Raw genomic sequence first — 25,634 nt, forward strand, 5'->3', positions numbered from 1 at the left:
CTTGCTCTATCACCCAGGCTGGAGTGCAGTAGTGTGATCATAGCTCATGGCAGCTTCAACTTCCTGGGCTCAAGTGATCCCTTCTCCTCAGCCTCCTGAGTAGCTGGGACTACAGACACACATCTTATTTTTAGAGATGAGGTCTAGCCATGTTGCCCAGGCTGGCCTTGAACTCCTGGGTCCAAGCAATCCTCCCACCTCGGTCTCCCAAAGTGCTGGTATTACAGGAATGAGTGACTGTGCCCAGCCTGCCTCTGCAATGTAATCGTTTTGGTTTTTTCTCTCAGCGATACATTCAGATTTCTCCACTCGGACATATTACTCTAGTGTCAGGTGAAACCACACCGTACGGTTCAACATCATACATTCATCTCACCTGCTGCGTACACTCCCTTACATAAAAAGCCACGATGCATTCATCCAGGCTCCTACTGTGCCTAAGATTTTGCCATTACCAATAACACAATAAAACCACATTCCTGCGTGTCTCCACATGCACATTAGGATGGTTTTCTGGTGCATACACACATATGCAGAGAGGACCACCGAGCCATGTGGTTTAAGCATCTTCAGCTTCACTAAACAATGCCAAATTGCTCTCCAAAGTAGTTGCAATACATCACATGCCCCCAGCATGGCATGTGGACATGAGACATTGCCAGGCTAACCCTGAGCTACCAAGGGCCCAGCACATGACCTCACCCCAGGAATGAGGTTCAGAACTGACACAATGAAGCCAGGAGAGCCTGAACTAGGGAGCATTTAAACTCGGGAGCTGGGGGCAGCCCCCATGCACCAAGTCACGGAGACAAAGAGAAACTCACGTGACATGGCTCCAGACGACCTCTCCAGCTAATTCATGTCTCACCTCCACACACCACTGACCATCCACTCACCACCAACAGCATCTGTCCTTTGTATGACCTTGCTCCCAACCCTGGGCCTCCAGACTCGCTGTGGCTTCTGCCCAGGGCGCCCTCCCCCAGCCACTTTCTTATCCACAGCTCAGCTCACAGGGTGGCCTCCTGACCCGCCTATCCAAGGCAGCCATACCCACACCCTCACTCTGCACATTTCCTTCACAGCAAGGACTGCAAAAGATACTTTTTTTTTTTTTTTTTTTGAGACGGAGTTTCACTCTTGTTACCCAGGCTGGAGTGCAATGGCGCGATCTCGGCTCACCGCAACCTCCGCCTCCTGGGTTCAGGCAATTCTCCTGCCTCAGCCTCCTGAGTAGCTGGGATTACAGGCATGTGCCACCATGCCCAGCTAATGTTTTGTATTTTTAGTAGAGACGGGGTTTCACCATGTTGACCAGGATGGTCTCGATCTCTTGACCTTGTGATCCACCCACCTCGGCCTCCCAAAGTGCTGGGATTACAGGCTTGAGCCACCGCGCCCGGCTGCAAAAGATACTTTATTCATCTGCTTAGCTGGCTGGCTATCTCCCAACTGCAAGTTCCATGAGAGCAAGGACTTCTATCTTTGCACAACCCAGCCATCCTGCCCACAGCAGTGCCTGGCACACACTGCCAGTCGGTGATGATCAGGCCAACAAACAAATGAATGACAATGAATGAAGAGAAAGAGAAGGGCCGACACAGACAAGGGGGAGGAGAGTGGAGAAAGCACACACAAATGACAGGAACCAAGAAACAACAACAGACACACACACAGACTGAGGCCCGGCAACCGCAAAATGGGCAAGACACAAGGACAGGAATGGCCTGGGTGGCTTGCGGCATCCTAACCTCATCCCTCGTGAGGGCTGACGGTACCACAGGCCCTCAAGATCTGGGAGAAATCCCTCTACGTTTTTTTTTTTTAAGAGATGGATTCTCACTATCGCCCAGGCTGGAGTGCAGTGGCAGCATCTTGGCTCACTGCAACCTCCGCTTCCCAGGTTCCAGCGATTCTCTCACCTCAGCCTCCCAAGCTGAAATTACAGGCACCCACTACCAAGCCCACCTAATTTTGGCATCTTTAGTAGAGATGAGGTTGTGCCATGTTGGCCAGGCTGGTCTACAACTCCTGACCTCAAGTGATCCTTCCAACTCGGACTCCCAAAGTCCTGGGATTACAGCTGTCAGCCACCCCAGTCCGCTCTATCTTTTCATAAATCTCCCTTTTTTGCTTTGGTTGACGGGTTTCTGTTCCTTTTAACCAAAAGGTCTTGAAAACAAGAGATTCCAGTGGCATCTACGTTTGTCTCACCATAGGTATTTTCAGGAAACACACTGATTCAATGAATACCTGGCAGGTGCTTTGGATCAGGCGCCATGCAGAATACTGAGGCTTCAGAGCACAAAGGACAGCATGCGTCTGCCCTAAAAAGGCTGATGAGCCGGGGGAAGGGTGCAGGAAAAAGCAGGACTGCATCTGTGTTCAGAATGTTCCAAGATCAGATGGGCCATCTCTGGAACGTACGAGGAAAGGGAGGCAGGAAGGCTTCCTGGTGATGCCTAACCTGAGACCAAAAAGGGTGTGAGGCTGGACACGGTGGCTCACACCTATAATCCCAGCACTTCGGGAGGCCGAAGCGGGCAGATTACCGGAGATCGGGAGATCGAGACCAGCCTAGCCAATGTGGTAAAACCCCGTCTCTACTAAAAATACAAAAATCAGCCGGGTGTTGTGATGCATGCTGGTAATCCCAGGTACTTGTGAGGCTGAGGCGGAAGAACTGCTTGAACCCTAGAGGCAGAGGTTGCAGTGAGCTGAGATAGTCCTCACTGCATTCCACCCTGGGCAACAGAGTGAGACTCTGCCTCAAAAAAAAAAAAAGGTGCAAGGCAAGAGAGAATGTGCTGAGGGAGAAGTCCAGTAGTTCAGACAAAGGGCGTAGTAACTGCAAGGGCGCGAGGTGGGGGACACATCAGTCCAGAGGCAGGAGTGAACCTGCCACAACCACAAGGGGACAGATGTGTGCTCCTGGGGACCTCTTCTACGGATCCATTATTTCTTAGATTTTCTACTCCTTAAATTCAAAATAGACCCCACATTAAAAACAAGAAGTGATTAATCTGTGCCACCACACCCAGTTAATTTTTGTATTTTTTATAAAGATGTGGTTTTGCTGTGTTGCCCAGGCTGGTCTTCACCTGTGGAGCTTAAGCAATCCACCCGTCTTTGGCTCCCAAAGTGCTGGGACTTCAGGCGTGAGCCACCATGCCCGGCCTGCAAATATGATTTCTTAAAGAGTGGGAAACACTGCTCAGATATTTTTTAAAGTTATTTTGCTCTTCAAACCAAAGGACATGTTTATATCTACAAATGAGTACGCCTATTATAGTTAAGAATAGAGAAACTATAGATTCCAATTGTAGGAACCATTTGAGAACACATAAAATATAAAAATTTGGCAGGATTGCATAAATTATGAAATTCTAAACTATAAATATATGCATATAGAAAATTATATTTATATGAAATTCTTAGTATTTTAAGTTCCAATTAAGTTTTTTGATCTTATTTTATAAATTGGAACCTGAATCTTCACTATACAATATTCTGCACCACATGTGCAAACATGAGCTGTCAAAAATTAACTTTTTAAAAATATCTTAGCAGTGTTTCCCGCCCTTTAAGAAATCACATTTGCAGGCCGGGTGTGGTGGCTCACGCCTGAAGTCCCAGCACTTTGGGAACCCAAGGCAGGTGGATTGCTTGAGCTACAGAGGTGAAGACCAGCCTGGGCAACACAGCGAAAACCCATCTCTATAAAAAGTACAAAAATTAGCTGGACGTGGTGGCATGCGCCTGTGGTCCCAGCTACTTGGGAGGCTGAGGTGGGAGGATGGCTTGAGCCTGGGAGGTCAAGGGTGCACTGAGTCGTGATTGTGCCACTGCACTCCAGCCAGGGTGATACAGTAAGATACAGTCTCAAAGAAAGAAAAAAAAGAGAGAGACTATATTTGCAATTCATCACCTTGAACCGAGGATGAAAAATAATGTTCTCATTTCTTTTAGGTGTACTAAGAACACCACATAGCTATAGCTACTATTTATTGTTAATATCATGCAAACAATACCCACAGATGAAATGGATAGTTTCTCTATTCTTCACTGTAATAAATATATCAACGGGCATAAACTTAGTTTAAAAGTAAGTAAACGTTTGGGGTTGTTATCTTACAGAAGAGCCATTCCGTTTTGCTTACATCCTACAAGGAATTTCATTACACCTCCGTCACTCTTCCTCCCAGGCTGCATGCATCAGCACCCGCACTCAATTGACTGCCGCGCCTCTCTGCTCCCAGCATAGGAGCTGGTAGAGACCTGACATTCAAGTACCTGTTGGATGAGCGAGTCTTTTACTTTCTGTAAATCAGAAATATCTTTCTGGATTTGGAGTCTAGGAGATCTGGACCAAGTCACGTAAACTTTCTATGCCCAAATGACTGGTAGAAACTAAACCTGTCAATACAAATTGTACTGAGCAAATTAAGTTTTAAGACCTTTCCATGTAATTATCAGAAGTACATTTTTCTCAGGAACAAGCAACAACAGCTAATTAAAGAAACTTTTTAGAAGCGTCACAAATATTTTATTAACATGGACACTGTAGATGAGGCATTTTAACCAACAAAATATTAAACTTTACCTAGAAAAAAACACCAGCAATTTAGAAGCACAGTTGTGAATACACATTCAACTACCCTAAGAGCTACTTGAAAAGGACACATTTCCTAAGAGGAAAAAACTTGTACCTGGTAACTTTAAGTTGGTTTTTTAAATATTAAAAGTAATTAAACTTCAAATTAAGTTTTAACTATTTTAAACTAGTGAGAAGGTGGCTCTTTTTTCTTTTTTTTTTTTTTTTTTTTTTTTTTTTGAGAAAGGTTCTCAGGCTGTCTGTCACCCAGGCTGGCGGGCAGTGGCAAAATCTTGGCTCACTGCAACCTTCGCCTCCCGGACTCAAGCAATCTTCCCACTTCCTGAGTAGCTGGGACCACAGGCATACGCCACTACACCTAGCTAATTTTTTGTATGTTTTTTTGTGAAGACTCCTGAGCGTAAACGATCCGCCCACCTCAGCCTCTCAAAGTGCTGGGACTACTGGTGAGAGCCACCGCTTCCAGACAGAAGGCTGCTTTTTGTAACTTCCTAAAAACAAAAAAATCTGGCAAATATTAATAGCACTTATAATTACATAGCACTTTCTCCCTCCCACCTTCTCCTAGAGCTTCAAACGTTACATAAGTTTATGCTTTATAACTCCCTCTGTGAGGTGGATAAGAGAGATATCATTGTCCCCACTTGTACATACAAGAAAAAGTTTTGAGAGGTTTAAAAAGTATTTGCCCAAGATTCCAGAAGTGGAAACTTCCATGGATTTACTCTCCCGGCTGCTCAGTGGCTGCATCTAAAGCAGGATGGTACTGAACTAGATAAGATGACTTCTAACTCTAGCATTCTAGAGAAAACTGATGTACATGTTCTCACTAACAGGATCAGGAAGGGCTGCGATATACAGAAACTGAGTGACAAATAATTGCCTTATTTACTTTTTGCTATTCAATAAGCCAAGAAAAGGCACTTTCTACTATTCCCCAACACATATATGTGGCCATCTTTTGCTAAAATAGTTACAGCTCTCACGTTCAATGACGTTCAGCAACTTTTTTTTTTCTGAGACAGTGTTTCACTCTGTCACCCAGGCTGGAGTGCAGGCGCATGGCACAGTCATGGCTCACTGCAGCCTCTATCTCCTGCGCTCAAGGAATCCTCCTAGCTTAGCCTCCTGAGCAGCAGGGACTACATGTGCGATCCTCCACACCTGGCTAGTTTTTGTTATTGTTGTTGTTTGAGACAGAGTCTCTTTCTGTGGCCCAGACTAGAGTGAAGTGGTGTGATCTCGGTTCTCGGCAAGCCTCCCGGGTTCAAGCTGCAGCCTCCAGAGTAGCTGGGACTACAGGAGTGCGCCAGGATGTCCAGCTACCTTTTGTATTTTTAGTAGAGACAGGGTTTCACCACGTTGGCCAGACTGGTCTCCAATGCCTGACCTCAAGCGATCCACCATAAGCTACTGGGTAAGACAACACAACAGTAATTTGCTGTGTTTAACATGATGTTGATCCGTGGACCGCTGGGAATACGTGTCCATTAATAAAAAAGGAAAGGAAGAAAAATCACTGTGAAGAAAATTCCTTGGAATGAATATAAAGCATAATTTCCATGAACCTAAGGATGAAATCATTGCCTTTCTCAACCAGAGCTCCTCATCTGAACCACAGAACACAGATAACGATGAAGTGGCTATTTTCTCTATTCTCCCACTCGGGGGTACATAAGAGCTGCATTCTAGCAGAGGAGAGAGCATCACTCAGTACATGCAATGACTGCTGCAGGGCTGTGGGCCTTGGCACCCCTGTTCTGAGGCTACCAACAACTTACAGAGCAAGGGCCGCCCCTGGGTACGCACGCAGCGTGAGCCCGCGGCCGCATCTGTGTACGCACGCAGCATGAACTGGTACCCGCATTGTAAAGGGAAAGTCATAATTACTACCGTTGCCCTAAGCCGTCCTGGGCAAGACAAGCCTGGAAAGGGCACGACCATCGCTACAGCTTCACTGTCACATGCACAGTCCTGTCACCGTTACAAGTGAGAATGCATCAAAATCCTTCCAAAGTTTTCAGCGACCTGCTTTTCCCTTGCTAAAGTAAACAGTAATTTGCTGTGCCATCCGCCGAGTCCCCTGTGTGCTCCGCTGGCTGGAGGCGGGAGGTGTGTTCAGAGTCAACATACACAAGTCCAGTTCCCAAAGCAAACTACTGGGGAGACCAGACACCGGCTGCTGTTGGCGCTCGCCCCACCCCAAGCACCCAGCACTCTTAAGGCGCCCACATTTCTCATTCATCTGTTGCCTCCAGCTGGGTGCAGGGTCCTGCGTGAAGCCCAAGGGATAAAGCAGCGAGCAAGAGGACCCGGCCTGCTCCCCGGGGCTGACACCCGCTGCGGAGACCCCGAGGGGCAGACAACAGGCCGGTGGGATCCGGCTGGTGGAGTGACAGACAGGGAGCCCCTCCTGGAGACGGGGTCAAGGCCGGGACCCTCCCCTCCCCTCCTCCTGCCCCAACCGGCCCTGAGGACCAGCCCAGGAAGCTCGAAGACCCCGCCCTGGGGAACCAGGCCAGGAGCCCTCACCATAGGACTCCCAGGGACCCCTGACCCCGAACGCTCCGAGTCCCCGGCCCGCCTGCCCCAAGACCCCGCCCTGGGGACCCCGTCCTGCGTACCCCGGCTCTTGCGTACCCCGCCCAGAGCCGCCTCTCAGGGCTCCCCGAGATCCCCGCCCTGGGGACCCCGTCCTGCGGACCCCGCCCGGAGCCCCCTCTCAGGACTCCCCGAGACCCCCGCCCTGCGGACCCCGCCCGGAGCCCCCTCTCGGGACTCCCCGAGACCCCCGCCCTGCGGACCCCGCCCGGAGCCCCCTCTCGGGACTCCCCGAGACCCCCGCCCTGGGGACCCCGCCCTGGGGACCCCGCCCGGAGCCCCCTCTCAGGACTCTCCGAGACCCCTGCCCGCAGCCCCTGCCCCAGCACGCTCGAGACCCGCGCCCTGGGACCCCCCCGGAGCCCCGCCCAGGACACCCCGAGCCCCCGCCCGCCCTCTAGACCCCGCCCCGGCCGGGCCTGAACCGCTACCCGCGGCCGCGGCTCACCGCCGTCAGGTCTGGAAGCCGGTCCCTCATCCCCGCCCGCCGGGCCGCGCGCCCCGCCGCTCAAGCCTGTTCCGAGCCGCCTCCGGCCGGGCAGCGGGCTCTCGGGTCGCCGCCTCAGGCCCCGCGGTCCCGGCCCGTCGCCCGCCGCCCTCCCGGGAGCCGGCGCTGCCACGGCAACCTCGCCCCGCGCGCTCTGCGCATGCCCGGCCTGCGCCGCGCCCCGCACCCACCCACAAGGCGGAGGCGCTTTCCTGCGGGAGCCCCCCCGAGGGGCGGGGCCTGTGCGGGGAGGGGCGGGGCCTGTGCGGGGAGGGGCGGGGCCTGTGCGGGGATGGGCGGGGCCTGTGTGGGGAGGGGCGGGGCCTGTGCGGGGAGGGGCGGGGCCCAGCCGAGCACCAGGCTGGCAGGAGAGCTACAGGTGCTGTTTGTCCCTTCTTGATCTGCTCTTATGCTTTCACACCCATTATTTTATTTATTCAAATATAGATCATTCAACGAATAGTGACAAAGAGCAAAGCTCCCAGAATGAGCTGGGTGCAGCTTTGGTTAATACACATGCCGAACCTTCTCTTGGGGTCCACGCCCAGCCTGGGGTGTGAATGAAGGAGAAGGGATCATGTAACACACATGATGCTTAAGAAACATAACATGGCAGGGGGAGGTAACGTGAAGAGCACCCGCAGGCCCAGCCCTGGGATGCAGCTCTGGGCAGGAGAGACAGGCAATACAGACACAGACAAATACATAATGGAAGAAAATGGGGGCATGGGCACAGAGAAGGACTGGCAGAGAGGTCGTCATGAAGGTGCAGGAGCTTAGGTGAACTACACAGGTTGGAGAAACAGTCCCCAAGGCCACCGTCGCCTCCAACACCGACTGCAAGTTCTGGGGATTTCCAAAACCACCTTCAAGTTCCATAATTTGCTGGAAGGGATGACAGAATTCACTAAAAATTACTGTACTCACAGCTATGGTTTCTTACAGGGAAATGATGCAGATTAACATCAGCCAAGGAAGAAGGGCAGTGGGGGAGCCTGGGGATTGGAGCGTGGTGCTTTGAGGTCTTCCCATAATCCTCTCCCTGTGGAGTCAGGCCTCATTAGTTGCCCTGCACTGATATGTGGCCATACACACCAAGTACTGCCAGCCAGGGAAGCTCACTTAGCTGCAGTGTGCAGAACTTTTACTGGGCTCCATTGCGTGTGTGTGATTGACTGATTGCTCTCGTAGCTGATATCAGCCTCCTGGTTAAGTGATATCCATGTAATCCCAAGCCTGGGGTTTAAAAGCCTGGCGTTAAGCCCTAAATCACACTGTTGCTCTCTGGCTAGCTGAAGATTCCCAGGCAAACAAAGATTGCCTTCCAGGAGGAGAAAGCAAGGCCAAACTTCTTTTTAAACAAGGTTAAAGTCTTTACTGCCTCCAGGAGGAGGTGGCTTCGATCTCATGAGAAGGCAGCCCTAAGTAATCTACTTGAGAACAGGCTACACAGAAAAAAGAGAACGTTTTGGATGTGGTTCTAGGTGTGATGTGGTTCTGTTACCCGATGGAAGCTCTTGACGGAGAGTTGTCCAGGTTCTTGGTGCCTCACACACAAAGAATTGAACAAAACACACGAACAAAGCAACAAAAAACAAAACAATGAAAGAAGTAACGAAAGCACAGATTTACGGAAGTGAAAGAACACTCTGCAGAGGGGGAGCGAGCTTGAACAAGTGGCTCGAGAGCCCCCATCCCAATGTTCTTTCGGGTTTTTTCAACCTCAAAGAATTTGGTAACACCCCGTAGGTGCCCTTCAGAGGTCTCCAACTGGTTACAACCTATGAAGGACGGGCTGTGACCAAGGAGAGGCTGAAGTGGAGATTACAGACTATGAGGTAGGCTACTTCCAAAATATAAGGCCCAAGGGAACGGGGATTTTGACCTGTTTCATTCATTGTGTCTCCAGTGCCTACAAAGTTTACGGCATGTCATAGGTATTCAGTACATATTTGTAGAATAAAAGAATGGATGTTAAACCTGGCTTCCAATGCCAGTTCTGCCATTTGCTCTCTGTGTAATTTCGAAGAGATTAATGTCGTGAAGATTCAGTTTTCCTTTCTATGAAATGGTGATGAAAAAAGCCTTCAAGTCAAAATGCTTTGACTTTCCCGTTTTGATGCTGCTGTGCCTGGAGAGATTGTGACTTGCCCTACTAATACCTCTTAATCCAACAATAAATATAAATCATGAATATTTAATCATTTTATAATGCTTATTGCTCTCAGAAATAATTAACATGCAATAAAAAAGTTAAACCATGCATGGTAACATTTGTTGCAAATTTTAAAATGGAATTGAAAATGTATGTATGGTTAGCAACAGTGACAAAAGCAACACAAACAAAACCTCTTGGAACATTAAGCTTGGGGGGAAACATCAGTAAAATAAAAATTAACTATGTCTAAACATGCATACTGCAACACTGGTGCTTTAAAACTTGATGTAAGAATCAAATCTTTTTCTTTTTTTGAGACGGAGTCTCATTCTTGTCACTCAGCCTGGAGTACAATGGCGTGACCTTGGCTCACAGCAACCTCCGCCTCCAAAGTTCAAGCGATTCTCCTGCTTCAGCCTCCTGAGTAGCTGGGATTACAGGCACATGCCACCACGCCCGGCTAATTTTTGTATTTTTGGTAGAGATGAGGTTTCGTCATGCTGATCAGGCTGGTCTCGAGCTCCTGATCTTAGGTGATTCACCCGCCTCAGCCTCCCAAAGTGCTGGGATTGTAAGAATCAAATCTTAGCGACATTAGATGTACAGAATGTAGCCTGGAGAAACTGCACTGGGTAAGAAAGAAACCATTCCCTTACATTAGCCTGCACCCAGCCACAGAATACACAAATACCCTCCCAGGCTAGAAGCTATAATGAGTAAATGTTTATATTGATGAACTGATTAATAAAGAAGATCTTGGCTGTCAAATGTACATGGGAAAAACTGATCCCTCTATCAGTTAGCTATCTTCCAGTAGCAATAAGCCGGCTTGATCCAGGTACCCAGACCATTTCATTGAGACTCAGCTTCTCCCAGCACTGAGCCCTGGCCAGGTTCAAGTGCCAACGAAAAGAAAAACAACACATTTTCCAAGTAACTACCACGTGAGTCCCAAATCTCAATCTGATTGCACTAACTTGGCTCATTTGCATACTACTGAGTCAATCACTGTTCAGTAGGCTGTGCCCCTCAACCCCAGACCGGAAGTGCCCACCTGAAGGCCTAGAATTGAAAGCAATGGCGGAGCAAGAAAGGGGGTCCTGCTGACACCTGGACAAGGACAGAGGGATCCAGGGCGGCAGAAATAACCACCTCCGTGCCAGCGCCATGCTCTGAAGATAAACCTATTTGCAAATAAATGAGAATGGCAGACATTGGGATCTTTCTACGATGTTATGCAGAAAAGCAGAGCGTTAAATTATACCTTAACAAAGTCTCTAGAAAATACTTTTCTTCAAGAAAACTTTCTGGTGTCAGTATAAAAACAAAAATTTATTGATTTCAGTATAAAAATAAAAGTGATTCCAATCTTTTAAAGGTATCCCAAAGAATACTAACATAGATTAATTTATAATCCATAGGTTCCCTCTTAAAATTCTCCTTCGTTTTATTTCTTTTTCTCTTTCCTATGGTGCTGAATCTTCTATACTTTTCAAGTTTTCCATGTTGTACTCCCCAAAGCTTCCATAATACCCTTTTTCAGTCTGGGTGCAGCGGCTTACGCCCGTAATTCCAGTACTTTTGGAGGCCAAGATGGATGGATCACCTGAAATCAGGAGCTCAAGACCAGCCTAACCAACAAGGGAAACCCCATCTCCACCAAAAATACAAAAATTCGCTGGTTGTGGTAGCGGGTGCCTGTAATCCCAGCTACTCAGGAGGCTGATGAAAGAGAATTGCTTGAACCTGGGAGGGAAGACAGAGGTTGCAGTAAGCTGAGATGGCGCCACTGCACTGCACTCCAGCCTGGGCGACAGAGCGACTCCATCTCCAAAAAAAAAAAAAATAAACAAAAAAACCTCCTGGACCCCCCAGTGGGCAAGCACTTTTCTTTCAGCTGCCTTGCCTCAGCCACCACCATTTTAATTATTCCTCTCCAGTAAGTACGGGCCCTCCCTCGTTTCTCCCTCTCCCCCAATGGATTTTTCTAAAACATATAATAATATTGGCAGCAGCTGGATGGTGTTGAGTTGGCAACCAAAACTTTTTGTTTGTTTGTTTGAGACAGGGTCTTGCTCTGTCTCCCACGCTGGAGTGCGGTGGCACAGTCATAGCTCACTGAACTCCCGGGCTCAAGGAGTTCAAGCCTCCCAAAGCACAGGAACCACAGAAATGAGCCCACCATCCCCCAAACCCAAAACTTTCCTTATTCTGCCAGAGGAAAAAAAATGAAGTTGTAAATATTAATATGTACTTTATTTTGTTTACATTACATACATACATACACAGTCGAGATGTCTTGGGGGTCAAAACATCAGTCAGATCACAGCAGTGGGTTCAAAACACCATCACAACAGCCACACACTAACACTGAATGAAATATACACAGAGGCTGAGGTGGGAGGATCGCTTGAGCCCAGGAGTTGGAGGCTGCAGTAAGCTGTGATCATGCCACTGCACTCCAGCCATACCCACAGAGCAAGACCCTGTTTCTAAAAAATGAATAATAAAGCCTTTAAAAACTGAAAAAAGAAAAGAAAAAGTGAAAGAGGAAGAGGAAGAAGGAAAGAAGGAAGAAAGGAAAGAGGGAAGGAAGGAAGAAGAAAAGGAAGAAAGGAAGGAAGAAAGGAAAAAAGGAGAAAGGAAAGAAGGAAGAAAGAAAGGAGAAAGAAAGAGAAGGAAGGAAGGAAGGAGGGATGCAGGGAGGAAGAAAGGGAGGGGAAAAGAGAAACAAAGAAAGGGCTAGTTTTCATTCCTGAGAAGATCTGACTGGAGCCTGGGCAACATAGCAAAACCCTGTCTCTGCAAAAAGTTTTTAAAAATTAGCTGGGCATGGTGGCATGTGCCTGTAGGCTACCCAGGAGGCTGAGGCAGGAGGATTGCTTGAGCCCAGGAGGGCAAGGCTGAAGTAAGCTGTGATTGTGCCACTGCACTCCAGCCTGGGCAATAGAGTGAGACCCTGTCTTTAAAAAAATATACATATGTCCGGGTGCGCTGGCTCAAGTCTGTAATCCCAGCACTTTGGGAGGCCAAGGTGGGCAGATCACAAGGTGAAGAGATGGAGACCATCCTGGCCAACATTGTGAAACCCCATCTCTACTAAAAACACAAAAATTAGCTGGGCATGGGGGCGTGCACCTGTAGTCCCAGCTACTCAGGAGGCTGAGGACTCCAGGCACTCCCACCATGGCACTCCAGGCTGGCCACAGAGACTCCATCTCAAAAAAATACACCCACACACATACGCACTACGTGTATAGTATATACATACCAATATACACACATGCACTATATATATATTGTATATACATACTATATATATACACATATAGACACACACACATATATATGTATATGTATATGTATATGTATATGATGTATATGATGTATATGTATATGTGTATATATATATATATATATATATATATAGGTTCAGGTAGTGGCCACCCCAATTACGGTTGGAGGCTGTTCTCAAAGAAAGGGGTGTCATTGTGAATTGAACTTCATACTCAAAAGGTGTCCTCCCCTGCAGTACACAATCTTAGAGAGGAAAAAGGAAGACAGAAAATGGACAACGACATGCCATGTGCTCATTGTGACGGGCTCTCTACAGACGGAAGGCTTTCGGGTTGCCGAGTTACCCCACAGCCCTGCAGCAACTTCAGTTCTTGCCTCCTCAGAAGAAAGAATTTGACTGAGGGACATAAGGCAGAAAAAGGCCAAGACAAGTTTCACAGCAGGCGTGGAAGTTCATTAAAAAGCTTCAGAGCAGGGGCCGGGCACAGTGGCTCATGCCTGTAATCCCAGCACTTCAGAAGGCTAAGGCTGGTGAATCACGAGATCAAGAGATCGAGACCATCCTGGCCAACATGGTGAAACCCTGTATCCACTAAAAATACAAAAATCAGTCGAGTGTGGTGGTGCGCACCTGTAGTCCCAGCTACTCAGGAGGCTGAGGCAGGAGAATCGCTTGAACCTGGGAGGCGGAGGTTGCAGTGAGCTGAGATAGTGCCACTGCACTCCAGCCTGGGCAACAGAGCCAGACTCCATCTCAAAAAAAAAAAAGCTTTAGAGCAGGAAAGAAAGGAAAGTAGGTTTGGAAGAGACCCAAGCAGGCCCCATGAAGGCCAAGTGCCCCATGTAAGTGTGACCCTAGGACCTTCTCTGCTGGCCCACCTCTGGCATCTGGTGACCCTTTCCCGTGAGTCTTTCCTTGGGGTGGGCTGCCTGCATGGGTAGTGCTTTCATCACGCCGGAACAGTGAGCACGCGCAGGGTGTGTAGGAAACTGCACGCGTGCCCCTCAGGGGCTGTCTTCCCTTTTCTGGTGGAGAGTCCCCAGGAGGTCATACTCCACCATTGTCTCTTAATGCACAAGTTCAGACTCACTTGCCCAATACCTGAGATTTTATTGGAATCCCTTTCTGCTTCCCTGGCACCTGCGTTCAGATTAACTCTTTAATGTCACAGCTGTGGACCATCAGGAGCTTGTCTCTCCCTGGTGCAGCTGCTGAGTGATCGTTTTTAGAGAGGCAATGTGATCGTTGTTGAACCAGCACCTGATGATCTCCTGACATCCCTGGTGGATCAGGGGAGAGCCCTCTGCTGCCCCACTCATGCCGTCTAAGTACCTACAACAGGCTGAAGAGTGGACCCCAGTAGAAGGCCGCACCCTAATCCCCAGAATCTGTGACTATGTTACATTACATGGCACAGTGTATGGTCACAGGTCATAGACTTTCCTGGAGTTGGGAGTTAGCTCAGTGTAATCACACAAGCCCTCAAAAGCAGAGAACTTTCTCCAGCTGGAATAAAAGATGCAGTAGCAGAAGGGGAAGTCAGAGAGACCCCAGGAGTGAGCATGTGATGCACTCTTGTAGCTCCGAAATGTAGAAGCCCCATGCAAGTGCCCAAGAGAGACCTCGAGGAGCTATGTGTGGACCCCAGTAGACAGCCAGCAAAGAAATGGCAGCCTCTGCTCCTGAGTTCCAAGAACTGCATTCTGCCAGCAATGGAGTGGGCTGGGAAGTGAATCTCCCCTGTGCCTCCCAGCAAAAGCCCGGGGCCTGCACCTTGATCTCAGCCTTGTGACACCCAGAGCAGAGAACCAGTGGAGCCCACCCAGGCTTCTGACCTACGGAATTGGGAGCTAAAAAATCTGCGTTATTTAAAGTTGCTACATCTTTTGTTTTGTTTCGTTTTGTTTGAGACAGAATATCCCTTTCTTGCCCAGGCTAGAGTGCAGTGACATGATCTTGGTTCACTGCAACCTCCGCCTCCTGGGTTCAAGCAGTTCTCTGATTCTCCTGCCTCGGCTTCCTGAGTAGCTGGGATTACAGGCGCCCACCACCATGCCCGGCTAATTTTTGTATTTTTAGTAAAGACGGGGTTTCAGCATGTTGGCCACGCTGACCTTGAACTCCTGACCTCAAGTGATCCGCCTGCCTGGCCCCCCAAAGTGCTGAGATTACCGACATGAGCCACTGTGCCTGGCCCTAAAGTTGCCACATCTTTATCATTGGTACAGCAGCAACAGGAAACTAAGAGTCATTCAGTAATAGCTCCTGGAGAGGAAGAAATATGGCCCCGAGGATGCATAACATATTATGTTCCCCTTGTCAAGAAATGTGACAAGTGAAGGAATGCACAGGGCAAGGAAGGTGATTTCTTGATCTTGGTAGCCTTCCCTACCCACACAGCATGTTTCTGGTGGACATGAACTGAATAAATCAAATATTCAGTTAGTCCCCAGGGAGTGAGAAGCGCCTACCTAGAGTGAGAACAGAGCTGAATGCATGCTGAAGTCACAGCAGGAAACATGCGACAGTTCACAGCCTGCAGCCGCACGGGCAACATCCACATCTTCTATTCAGCCTAACCTACTCCGGCTTCCCTCTGCTCAGTCTAGCACTTTCCTCTGGACCATTGGGTTTATTTCTCCGACGTGACTCACCCATCAGAAATGGTTGTTTAACAATGGCTCACGCCTGTAATCCCAGGACTTTGGGAAGACGAAGCCAGCAGCAGATCACCTGAGATCAGGAGTTCTACACCAGTCTGGCCAGCATGATGAAACCCTGTCTCTACTAGAAATACACAAAATTAGCCAGGCATGGTGGCGGGTGCCCATCATGCCAGCTACTTGGGAGGCTGAGGCAGGGGAATAGCTTGTACCCGGGAGGTGGAGGTTATGGTGAGCGAGGATCACACCACTGCACTCCAGCCTGGACAGACCAAGAGCCTGCCTGGAAGAGAAGAGAGGGGAGGGGAGGGGAGGGGAAGGGAGCGGGGGAGGGGAGGGGAAGGGATTTGCAGTAGCCTTGATTCTTTTTTTTTTTTTTTTTTTTACTTTTAAGTTGAGGGGTCGCCATGCCAGTTGGTTATATAGGTAAACTTGTGTCATGGGGGTTTGCTGTACAGATTATTTCATCACCGAGGTACTAAGCCTAATACCCATTAGTTATTGGTCAGGATTCTCTCCCTTCTCCCACCCTCCACCCTCCGAAAGCTTCAGTGTGTGCTGTTCCCCTCTACGTGTCCATGTGCTCTCATCATTTAGCTCCAGTTATAAGAGACAGCGTAGTATTTGGTGTTCTGTTCCTGCGTTCATGTGCTAAGAACAATGACCTCCCGTTCCATCCACATTGCTGCCAAGTACATGATCTCGTTCTTTCTTTATAGCCTTGATTCCTAAGCACACTGAAGTTTCAGCCAACACTCTGAAGATTAGAGGACATTAGTAACATGGCATGCAGATTTATGGGATTCTTAGATTTATATTCGTAGCCTTTGTGTTCCCCAGTGTACAAGCCTGGCTGAACACCCTGACTGTACAGAGTAATGTTTCCAGCAAGTAGGCAGAGAAGCTGGCAGAAAGGGAGATGGGTAACGGGGACTTAGCATAGTGTTTTTGTTTTGGTTTTGAGACAGGGTCTCACTCTGTGGCACAGGCTGGACGCAGTGGCACCATCTCACCTCACTGCAGCCTCCACCTTCCTGGCTCAAGCGATTCTCCCACCTCCTCCTCCCAGGTAGCTAGGACTACGGGTGTATGTCACCACGACCCACTAATTTTATTTTTTGTACAGACAGGGTCTCCATATGTTGCCCAGGCTGGTCCTGAATTGCTGGGCTCAAGCGATCTTCCCTCCTCAGCCTCCCAAAGTGCTGGGATTACAGGCTTGAGCCATGGTGCCCGGCCCTTGGTCTGTTTTAAAAGCACTAAGGCTTCAAGGACATAAACCCTTCATTATAAGGAATGATATTGCCTTATAAAAGATGACGACAAATTTGCTTCATTAAATGAAGAAAATATTTAAAAATACTCTTTACTGCTTCCTACAGAAAATCTGAGAAAGTTAATAAATACTGAGCAATGGAGGCCAAGCATGTGACTTGTAATCCCAGCACTTTGTGAGGCCAAAGTGGGAGGATTGCTTAAGTCTAGGAGTTCAAGACGAGCCTGAGCAATATAGCAAGACCCTGTCTCTACAAAAAATAAAAAATTAGCCAGGCGTGGTTGTGCACACCTGTGGTCCCAGCTACTTGGGAGGCTGAAGTGGGAGAATCACTTGAGCCCAGGAGGTCAAGGCTGCAGTGAGCTGTGATTGCGCCACTGCATTCCAGCCTGGGCAGCAGAATGAGTCCCTGTGTCTATTAAAAGCAAAAAACAGGCCGGGTGTGGTGGCTCATACTGTAATCCCAGCACTTTGAGAGGCCAGGGCAGGCAAATCACTTGAGGTCAGGAGTTTGAGACCAGCCTGGCCAGCATGGTGAAACTCCATCTCCACTAGATAAAATACAAAAATCAGCCAGGCGGGGCGGTTGTTACTTATACTTCCAGCTACTCAGGAGGCTGAGGCAGGAGAATTGCTTGAACTGGTGAGGCAGAGTTTGCAGTGAGCTGAGATCATGCCACTGCCCTGCAGCCTGGGCAACAGAGCAAGACTCCATCTCAAATAAATAAATAAAAACAAAAAACAAAAGCACTAGTGAGTGAAGCCATTTTGGGTATTCCACCACAACCCAGCTGCCAGCTGAATGTAGCAAGTGAGTGGACCCCAACCACCACCACCCGGAGCAGAAGAACCAACAGGCTGAGCCCTGCCCATATTCTTGACCCTCAGAACTATAAACCAAAAAGTATCTGAGACAAGTCTCAATCAATGTAGGTTAAGGACATGCCTGGAAAACATAAACACAAACTCACAGAAGCAATCATCTGTGACCTATGCCTTTCTCCAAAGATGATTTTGAGGGCTTCAGTATTTAAAGGGCTTCAGTATTTAAAGGTTTCAGGGGAAAAGGGAGGGTCTGGCCATTCATGTGCTGAGAATTTTTTTTCTTTTGACAGATTGAATTGGGGTCTCAAGTACTTATTTTTCTTTCACAGAATCATGAGAAATTATAAATCATTATTATGCCATTAAGTTTTTGGGCAGTTGATTATGCAGTAGATAACTGGAGCAAATAAGATAATATTGTTCATTTATGTAGAAATGTGTATTTAGTACCCATTGTAAACCAAAAATAAAATTCTTTTTTTTTTTTTTTTTTTTTGAGATGAAGTCTCGCTCTGTCACCCAGGCTGGAGTGCAGTGACATGATCTTGGCTCACTACAACCTCTCCTGCCTCAGCCTCCTGAGTAGCTGGGATTGCAGGCATGTGCCACCACGCCCAGCTAATTTTTGTATTTTTAGTAGAGACAGAGTTTCTCACCATGTTGGTCAAGCTGGTCTTGAACTCCTGACTTCGTGATCTGCCTGTCTCAGCCTCCCAAAGTGCTGGGATTACAGGCATGAGCCACCATGCCCAGCCCCAAAAATAAAATTCTAAGCTCCCCAACCATCTAAATGGACTCCTCCTCTCAGTCAAGGGCATTCCAAAATTAACCTGAAAAACTAGTTCAGTCCATGACGGGAAGTGGGATTGGACATGCCTCATGATACCCTCCTCCCTTTGGAATTCAGGAGAAGCTGAACAGTGTTAACATCAACACAGACTTAAGTCTGTTAAGAGACATTTACAATCTATTGTCTCTGAAACCTGCTACTTGGAGGCTTCCACCATATGATAAAACCTGGGTCTCCATAACCCCTATTGTAACCCAGATATTTCTTTCTATTGATGGTAACTCTTTCAACCAATTTCCAATCAAAAAAATGTCAAATCTATGTAGGAACTGGAAACCTCCCCCTCCACCACTTCGAGTTCTCCTGCCCTTCCAGACCGAACCAACGTGTATTGATTGATGGCTTATGTCTCCCAAAAATGTACAAAAGCAAGCTGTGCCCCAACCACCTTGGACACAAGTCATCAGGACCTCCTGAGGCTGTCATGGATGCATCCTTAAGCTCAGCAAAATAAACTTTCTAAACTGACTGAGACCTGTGTCTCAGAGACATTTGGGTTCACATCACTATGTGCCACATACCATTCTATGCACTAGGAATATAGAATTCTGTAGCATACAGACTATAAAATTCCTGCCTTCGCAAAGCTTATATTCAAGGGTGGAAGTGTGTGTGTGTGTGTATATATGTGTGCATGTGCGTGTGAGAATGCGTGTGTATTTGCATGTGTGTGTGCATGTGTGTGTAGGAAACAAACAAGATAAGGAGAAAGGCCAGGCACTGTGGCTACACCTGTAATTGCTGTGCTTTGGGACTGCAAGGTGGGAGGATCACTTGAGGTCAGGAGTTTGAGGCCAGGCTGAGCAACACAGCCAGGATCTATAACAAATCTTTTAAAGTTAGCCGGGTGCAGTGGCATGTGTCTGTAGTCCCAGCTACTCAGGATGCTGAGGCAGAAGGATGGCTTGAGCCCAGGAGCTTGAGGCTGTACTGAGCATTGAGCTCTGATCACACCACTGCACTCCAGCCTGGGCAGCAGGGCAAGGACCCACCTCCCCGCCCCTCCAAACAGCAAAACATATAATAAGTTCTGGGTGTCAAGTGTGCCAGAGAAAAATGATGCAGTGCAGGAAAAGGGGACAGAGGGTGTTGGGACTGTGCCACTTCAGGCAGGCTGACTGGGAAGAGCCTCCTGAGATGATGCCCTGGAGATGCCGCCCTGGAGATGCCACTGTGGGCCTCCCAGATCCTTCTGGGGCTGCAGGGACTCCCTGCCCACTGTGCCACGTGTGGTGGGAGCCACAGCTTTCACCTGAGTCCCTCACTGAGCACTGCTTCCTGGGGTGGCTGCAGACCACAGTGCCCACTGCTGTGAGGTGGGACAACCCCAGCGGCTGCGCACGTGCCAGAACTCAGGGCAGGGCACCTTGGTGAGACCTTGCCGTCAACCCCCGCTTCCCAATCCCACTTCCCTCTCTTCTCCCTGGGTATCGACTCTTCCAATAACTTCGTGTTTCCCAGGAACTGGACCCGAGACAGATGGGAATCTGGGGAGGAGGCCAGCCATGCCTTCCACACAGGAGCAGGGGGCTCCGGGAGCTTGCAGAGGGTAGGGGTCTCCTCCGCCCCAGCCTCCAGGCAAAACCCTGGCAGCAGCACTGGGGCCTGCACACTCCGAGCTCAGCCAGTGCCTCTCAGGCCTCATCCCCACCTCCCTGGCCTCCTCTGGGGAACTGCTCTGTCCCCACAGGGACCAGCTGTGTCCCATGCCTTCTTCAGGGTTTTGGTTCCGTGACTTTCCTGTGAGGCCTGTTGGGACCCATCGATTAGAATTTGTCACCCACTTTGAACTGTTCTGTGACAGCACTGTGGACAGCAGGTACCGGCTTGTGCCACCACACCCGGACAATTTTGCTTTTCTATAGAGATGGGGTCTTACTGTGTTACCCAGGCAACAGTGCATTGCCCAGGCCTCTGTGCCAGCTGCTCCTCTCAGCCCCTCCCAGCATTCACCAACCCATAAGCCCACAGAGCCCTATAGTTGCGGGTGTTTACAGAGAGCCCATTTGGTGAGCATGACTGCTGAAATCATTGCCCAGTGGTGATGAATGCAATCTCCAGCACCTCCCAACCACCAGAGATCAAGGGTGGGGCTGAAAGTCCCACCCTCTAATCCCGAAGTTGGTTCCCCTGGCAACGAGCCCCCATCTAGAGGCCACCTAGGACCCACCAGGAGTCACCTCGTTAGCACAAACCCTGGACCAGGTGAAAGGCCCTGTTACGAATAACAAAAGCCACTATCACACCATCACTTGGAAATTCCAAGGATTTCAGAAGCTCTGTTTTGGGAACCGAGAGGAAGATGGAATTCGGGCTCTTGTCCACCTGGGACACCCTCAGCATATTCCTTTTTCTGTGCACTTTTCCCGTGCACCTTCCACCTCCCCAGGCGCTGCTCAGCACATGGCCATCTGCTGTTTCTTACCTGCCTTCCTCCTCAGGAACCTAAGGGCAGGGATTTTTATCTGCTTTGTTCACAAATTATCTTCCACACCTAGAATGGTGCCCACACATGAGGGTTTTTTGTTGTTGTTTTGTTTTTTGTTTTGTTTGTTTTGTGGTTTTTTTGGAGACGGAGTCTTGTTCTGTCATTCAGGCTGGAGCTCAGTGGTGAGATCACAGCTCACTGCAAACTCCCCCTCCCAGGTTCAAGCGATTCTCTTGCTTCAGCCTCCTCAGTGGCTGGGATTACAGGTGCGCATCACCACACTGGATAATTTTTGTATTTTTAGTAGAGACGAGGTTTTGCCATGTTGCCCAGGCTGGTCTTGAACTCCTGACCTCAAGTGATCCTTTCACCTCAGCCTCCCAAATTGCTGGGATTACAGGTGTGAGCCACCGCACCTGACACACATGTTTTTAATATTTGTTAAGTGAATTAATAAAGAAAAAGGTTACTCTGCAAATTCTGCTTAGTATATTTATCCATTCAAAAGTAAACGGGTGAGTAAATGCGGCAGGTGAGTTATGGCAAATTACAAGTTTGTGATCTTTACAGTCTTCGTTTGCAGAGTGACTACGTTGGTTCTGATCACATTTGTGGCTTAATTTAATGAGCACTCTTCCTGTGAGGGTGTCACAGGCTGATGGGTTCTTCTTGTCTGCTGTCCTGGAGGAGTTAATGAGAACAGCAGGTGCCACAGCAAAGAACGAGTTAATAACTAGAGGGCCAGCCAATTGAGAGAACTGGGAGAAGCTTCTCAAGCTCCTCTCCCTGCGACTTGGAGGCTCAGGTTTTTAAAGGGTACCTTGACAGGCAGGGGTCTGGGGAACTGGAACAACTGATTGGCTGGGTATGGAATCCCAGGGGTGTTTTTGCACAGATGAGTCAGGTCCCAGGAAGGGCAGAAGGTTCTCAGGACAAGGTGGCATCTCTTGGTCTACCAAAATGCAAAATCTGAAAATGATCTTTTTTTTTTTTAGACAGAGTCTTGCTTTGTCGCCCAGGCTGGAACACACTGGCTCGACCTCAGCTTACTGCAACCTCTGCCTCCCAGTTCAAGCAACTCTCCTGCCTCAGCCTCCCCAGTAGCTGGGACTACAGGCACCCACCACCATGCCTGAATTGATAAATGTACTACGCAAATTTTGCAGTTTTTTGTATTTTTTAATAGAGATGGGGTTGTGCCATGTTGGCCAGGCTGGTCTCGAACTCCCGATCTCAGGTGATCCACCTGCGTCAGCCTCCCAAAGTGCTGGGATTACAGGTGTGAGCCACCACAACTGGCCATCTTTTTTCTTTTTTTGGAGACAAGACCTCACTCTGTCACCCAGGCTGGAGTGCAGTGGTGCAATCACGGCTCACTAGTCTACCTCCTAGGCTCAAGTGATGTTCCCACCTCAGCCTCCCAAGTAGCTGGGACTACAGGCACTTGCCACCACGCCCAGCTAATTTTGATTTTTGTAGAGATGGGGGTCTCACTCTGTTGCCCAGGCTAGTCTCAAACTCCTGAATTCAAGGGATCCTCCTGCCTCAGCCTCCCAAACTGCTGGAATTACAGGCATGAGCCACTGCAACCAGCCTCAAAGACCAGTTCTTTAGCTTTCACGATAGTGATGTTATCTATAGTAGTGGGGGAAGTTAATAAATTTGTAACATCTCCCTTCCGCCCCCGCCCAGTTATGTGACTCTGGGGCAGTCAGCAACTTATAGGAAAAGACGCCAAGGAATGGCAGGTCATTCTTCAACTGTGCCTATTCTTTAGGAAAGCCCGAGCCTCTACCGTAATTTTTAACTTTCCCCATGAATGAGGCTTCAATCTCTGGACAAGAGAGGCATCAGTTTCCCTTGCCTCCAAGTTTCATAAACTAAATCCCTCTCATGGTTATCATGGCCTCTGTGCTAGATAAGAAAAAACATATTTAGCCTATGATGTTAGAAGCAAGATGGAATCAGTCATGTTAGATTTCTCTCATTGTTTATAATCTGCAAAGGCAGTTTCACAATACAGCGTTCTAGCCCATTTAACCTCCTGTCACTGCTAGGAGAAGACTTCTGTTCAGCAGCAATTTGGATAAAAACCCAGTGAGCTTCCTACCTATTTTAAATTCCTGACTGAGAGTGGTGGCTCATGCCTGCAATCCCAGCACTTTGGAGTCCGAGGTGGAAGGATCTCTTGAGGCCAGGAGTTCAAGACCAGCCTGGGCAACATGGATAAACCCCTGCGTCTACAAAAATGTTTTTAGTTAAAAATAAATCAATAAAATTATGTGATTCCAAAGTATTCTATTTTTTTGGACTTATGAAGTAATAGGGAAAATTTAAAATTCATCCCCATTCCTGGCCCTAAAGAATTGAGAATATCAGTTGACCATCACAGTGTTTCTTCTGCTTGTAAGTCCAAAGCTGGCTTAGAATTCAATGTGTCTTCTCTTCATCCTGGATACAGAATGTAAATTTAAGCGGGTACGAAGCTTTAATGATATCTGAAAATGCAATTGCCTTGTTTAATTTATCATTATGCAAAGTTTAAGTTTAGAAATAAGCTATCCTTTTAAAGATGGGGCCGAATACATTATCTGGAAATAGCTTTCAAAATATGATGTCACATGCTATATCCGGTTCCTTTGCTTTCTCTCAGAAGTTGCTACAAAGTCAGCGGCCTAAGGCAACACAGAGTTGCCATCTTGCAGTTTCGGGGGTCAGACATCAGGTGCAGACATGGTGGAGTAAAGCAGGCTGCTTTCTGCCAGCTTCCGGGGGAATCCACTTCCTTGCCTTTCCTGGCCTCCAGAGGTGCCCGAGTTTCCTGGCTCCTGACCCATTCTCCGTCTTCTGCACCAGCAACGTGGCACCACCCTGACCCTTCCCCACAGCTGCGTCTTTTTCTCTGACCACAGTCAGAAACAGGCTCCACTTTTAAGGATTCAACTGATTAGGCAGGAGATGTGTGCAATCCAGGATAATCTCCCCATCTGAAAATCTGCGCCTTTCATGCAACGGCAAACTCTCTCTTGCCACAGAAGGAGACATTGACACTTTCTAGCCACCAGGGCTGGGACCCCCATGTGGCCATTATTTGCCAACCACAGATACCCTGGGCTTAGCTTTCAGAGAATTACTTAATGCATCCGTTTATGTGAATGAAAAGAAAACAGCATGAAATTTTTCACATATCCTGACTTTTGTTTAGCTTGTTTACTTATTTACTTGCTTATTTATAGAGATGGGGTCTTGCTATGTTGCCCAGGCAGGTCTTGAACTCCTGGGCTAAAATGATCCTCCCACCTCAGCCTCCCAAATTACTGGGATTACAGGCATGAGCCACCACACCCAGGGACTTTCCACATTAACCAATCAAATATTTTCTATTTATTTTAAATAGAATTTAAAGATTGAAACCACAGTGTGACAGCATTTTCCCAACTTCCAGTGAAAACAAAAATTGAAAACACATAACTTCAGTTGGGCATGGTAGCCCATGCCTGTAATGCCAGCTACTCAGGAGTCTCAGGTGGGATGGTCCGCTGAGCCCAGGAGTTTCAGGGAAGACTGGGTAACATAGTGAGACCACATCTCTATTTAAAAAAGAAAAAAGGTTGGGTGTGGTGGCTCACACTTGTAATCCCAGCACTTTGGGAGGCCAAGACAGGCAGATCACTTGAGGTCAGGAGTTCAAGACCAGCCTGGCCAATGTGTTGAAACCTCATCTCTACTAAAAATACAAAAAAATTAGCCAGGTGTGGTGGTGGGCACCTGTAATCCCAGCTACTCGGGAGGCTGAGGCAGGATAATTGCTTGAACCCAGGAGGCGGAGGTTGCGGTGAGCCAAGATCGCACCACTGCATTGCAGCCTGGGTGACAGAGCAAGACTGTCTAAAAAAAAAAAAAAATACCTAGCAAAAAAGTACCTAGGAATCTAAAGGTCCATAAAATAAAAGCCTCAGTGTGCAAACATAGATATTTAAGGATACTAACTGCTACATTGTTTTCATGGGAAAGGAGCCAGAAAGGCTTGAAGGTCTGTTTGTAGGGGAAGGTTTGAATAACTTGGGCTTAAGCAATACGGTGACTCCTTTGTGCAGCAGAGAGTCCTATCAGATGAGCTAGCAGCGCCGTGCTTCCCCACCTCCAGCCAGGTGAGGTCATGCACCAGGCCCCTGAGACACACTGCTGAGACCCACAGGGGAAAGCGGCCACCCAGCTTGCCTTCAACTCCTGCCCTGGTTCTGAACAATTCTACCCAAGTATATTCTGAATTAATGTAAATATATATATATATATATACACACATACATGTGCAAATTAATATTACTTGTGTACCTATATACATATATTTATTATTTTATTTTATTTATTTTTTGAGGTAGAGTCTTGCTCTGTCACTCAGGCTGGAGTGCAGTGGCATGATCTTGGCTCAC

General features: G+C 48.2%; 1 protein-coding gene across 9 annotated transcripts in view; it reads right to left on the reverse strand.

The window, feature by feature from the left end:
• STX2 (syntaxin 2) overlaps window positions 1-7,869 on the reverse strand; it is a 51,987-nt gene extending 44,118 nt beyond the window's left edge. For 3 of the 9 annotated variants that reach the window (XM_032244450.1, XM_032244464.1, XM_032244457.1), the window contains exon 1: window positions 7,665-7,869. In XM_032244450.1, the coding sequence (XP_032100341.1) occupies window positions 7,665-7,694 (30 nt within the window). In that variant the 5' untranslated portion in view covers window positions 7,695-7,869. Of the gene's footprint in view, window positions 1-2,253; window positions 2,541-4,160; window positions 4,775-7,664 lie in introns of those variants that run through there. The other 6 variants (XM_032244436.1, XM_032244429.1, XM_032244424.1 and 3 more) reach the window with 5 other exon arrangements.
• Between the last annotated feature and the right edge of the window lie 17,765 nt (window positions 7,870-25,634).

This window comes from Sapajus apella, unplaced genomic scaffold (assembly GCF_009761245.1).
Source record: "Sapajus apella isolate SASKATOON/1434 unplaced genomic scaffold, GSC_monkey_1.0 scaffold2, whole genome shotgun sequence".
Lineage (NCBI taxonomy): Eukaryota > Metazoa > Chordata > Mammalia > Primates > Cebidae > Sapajus > Sapajus apella.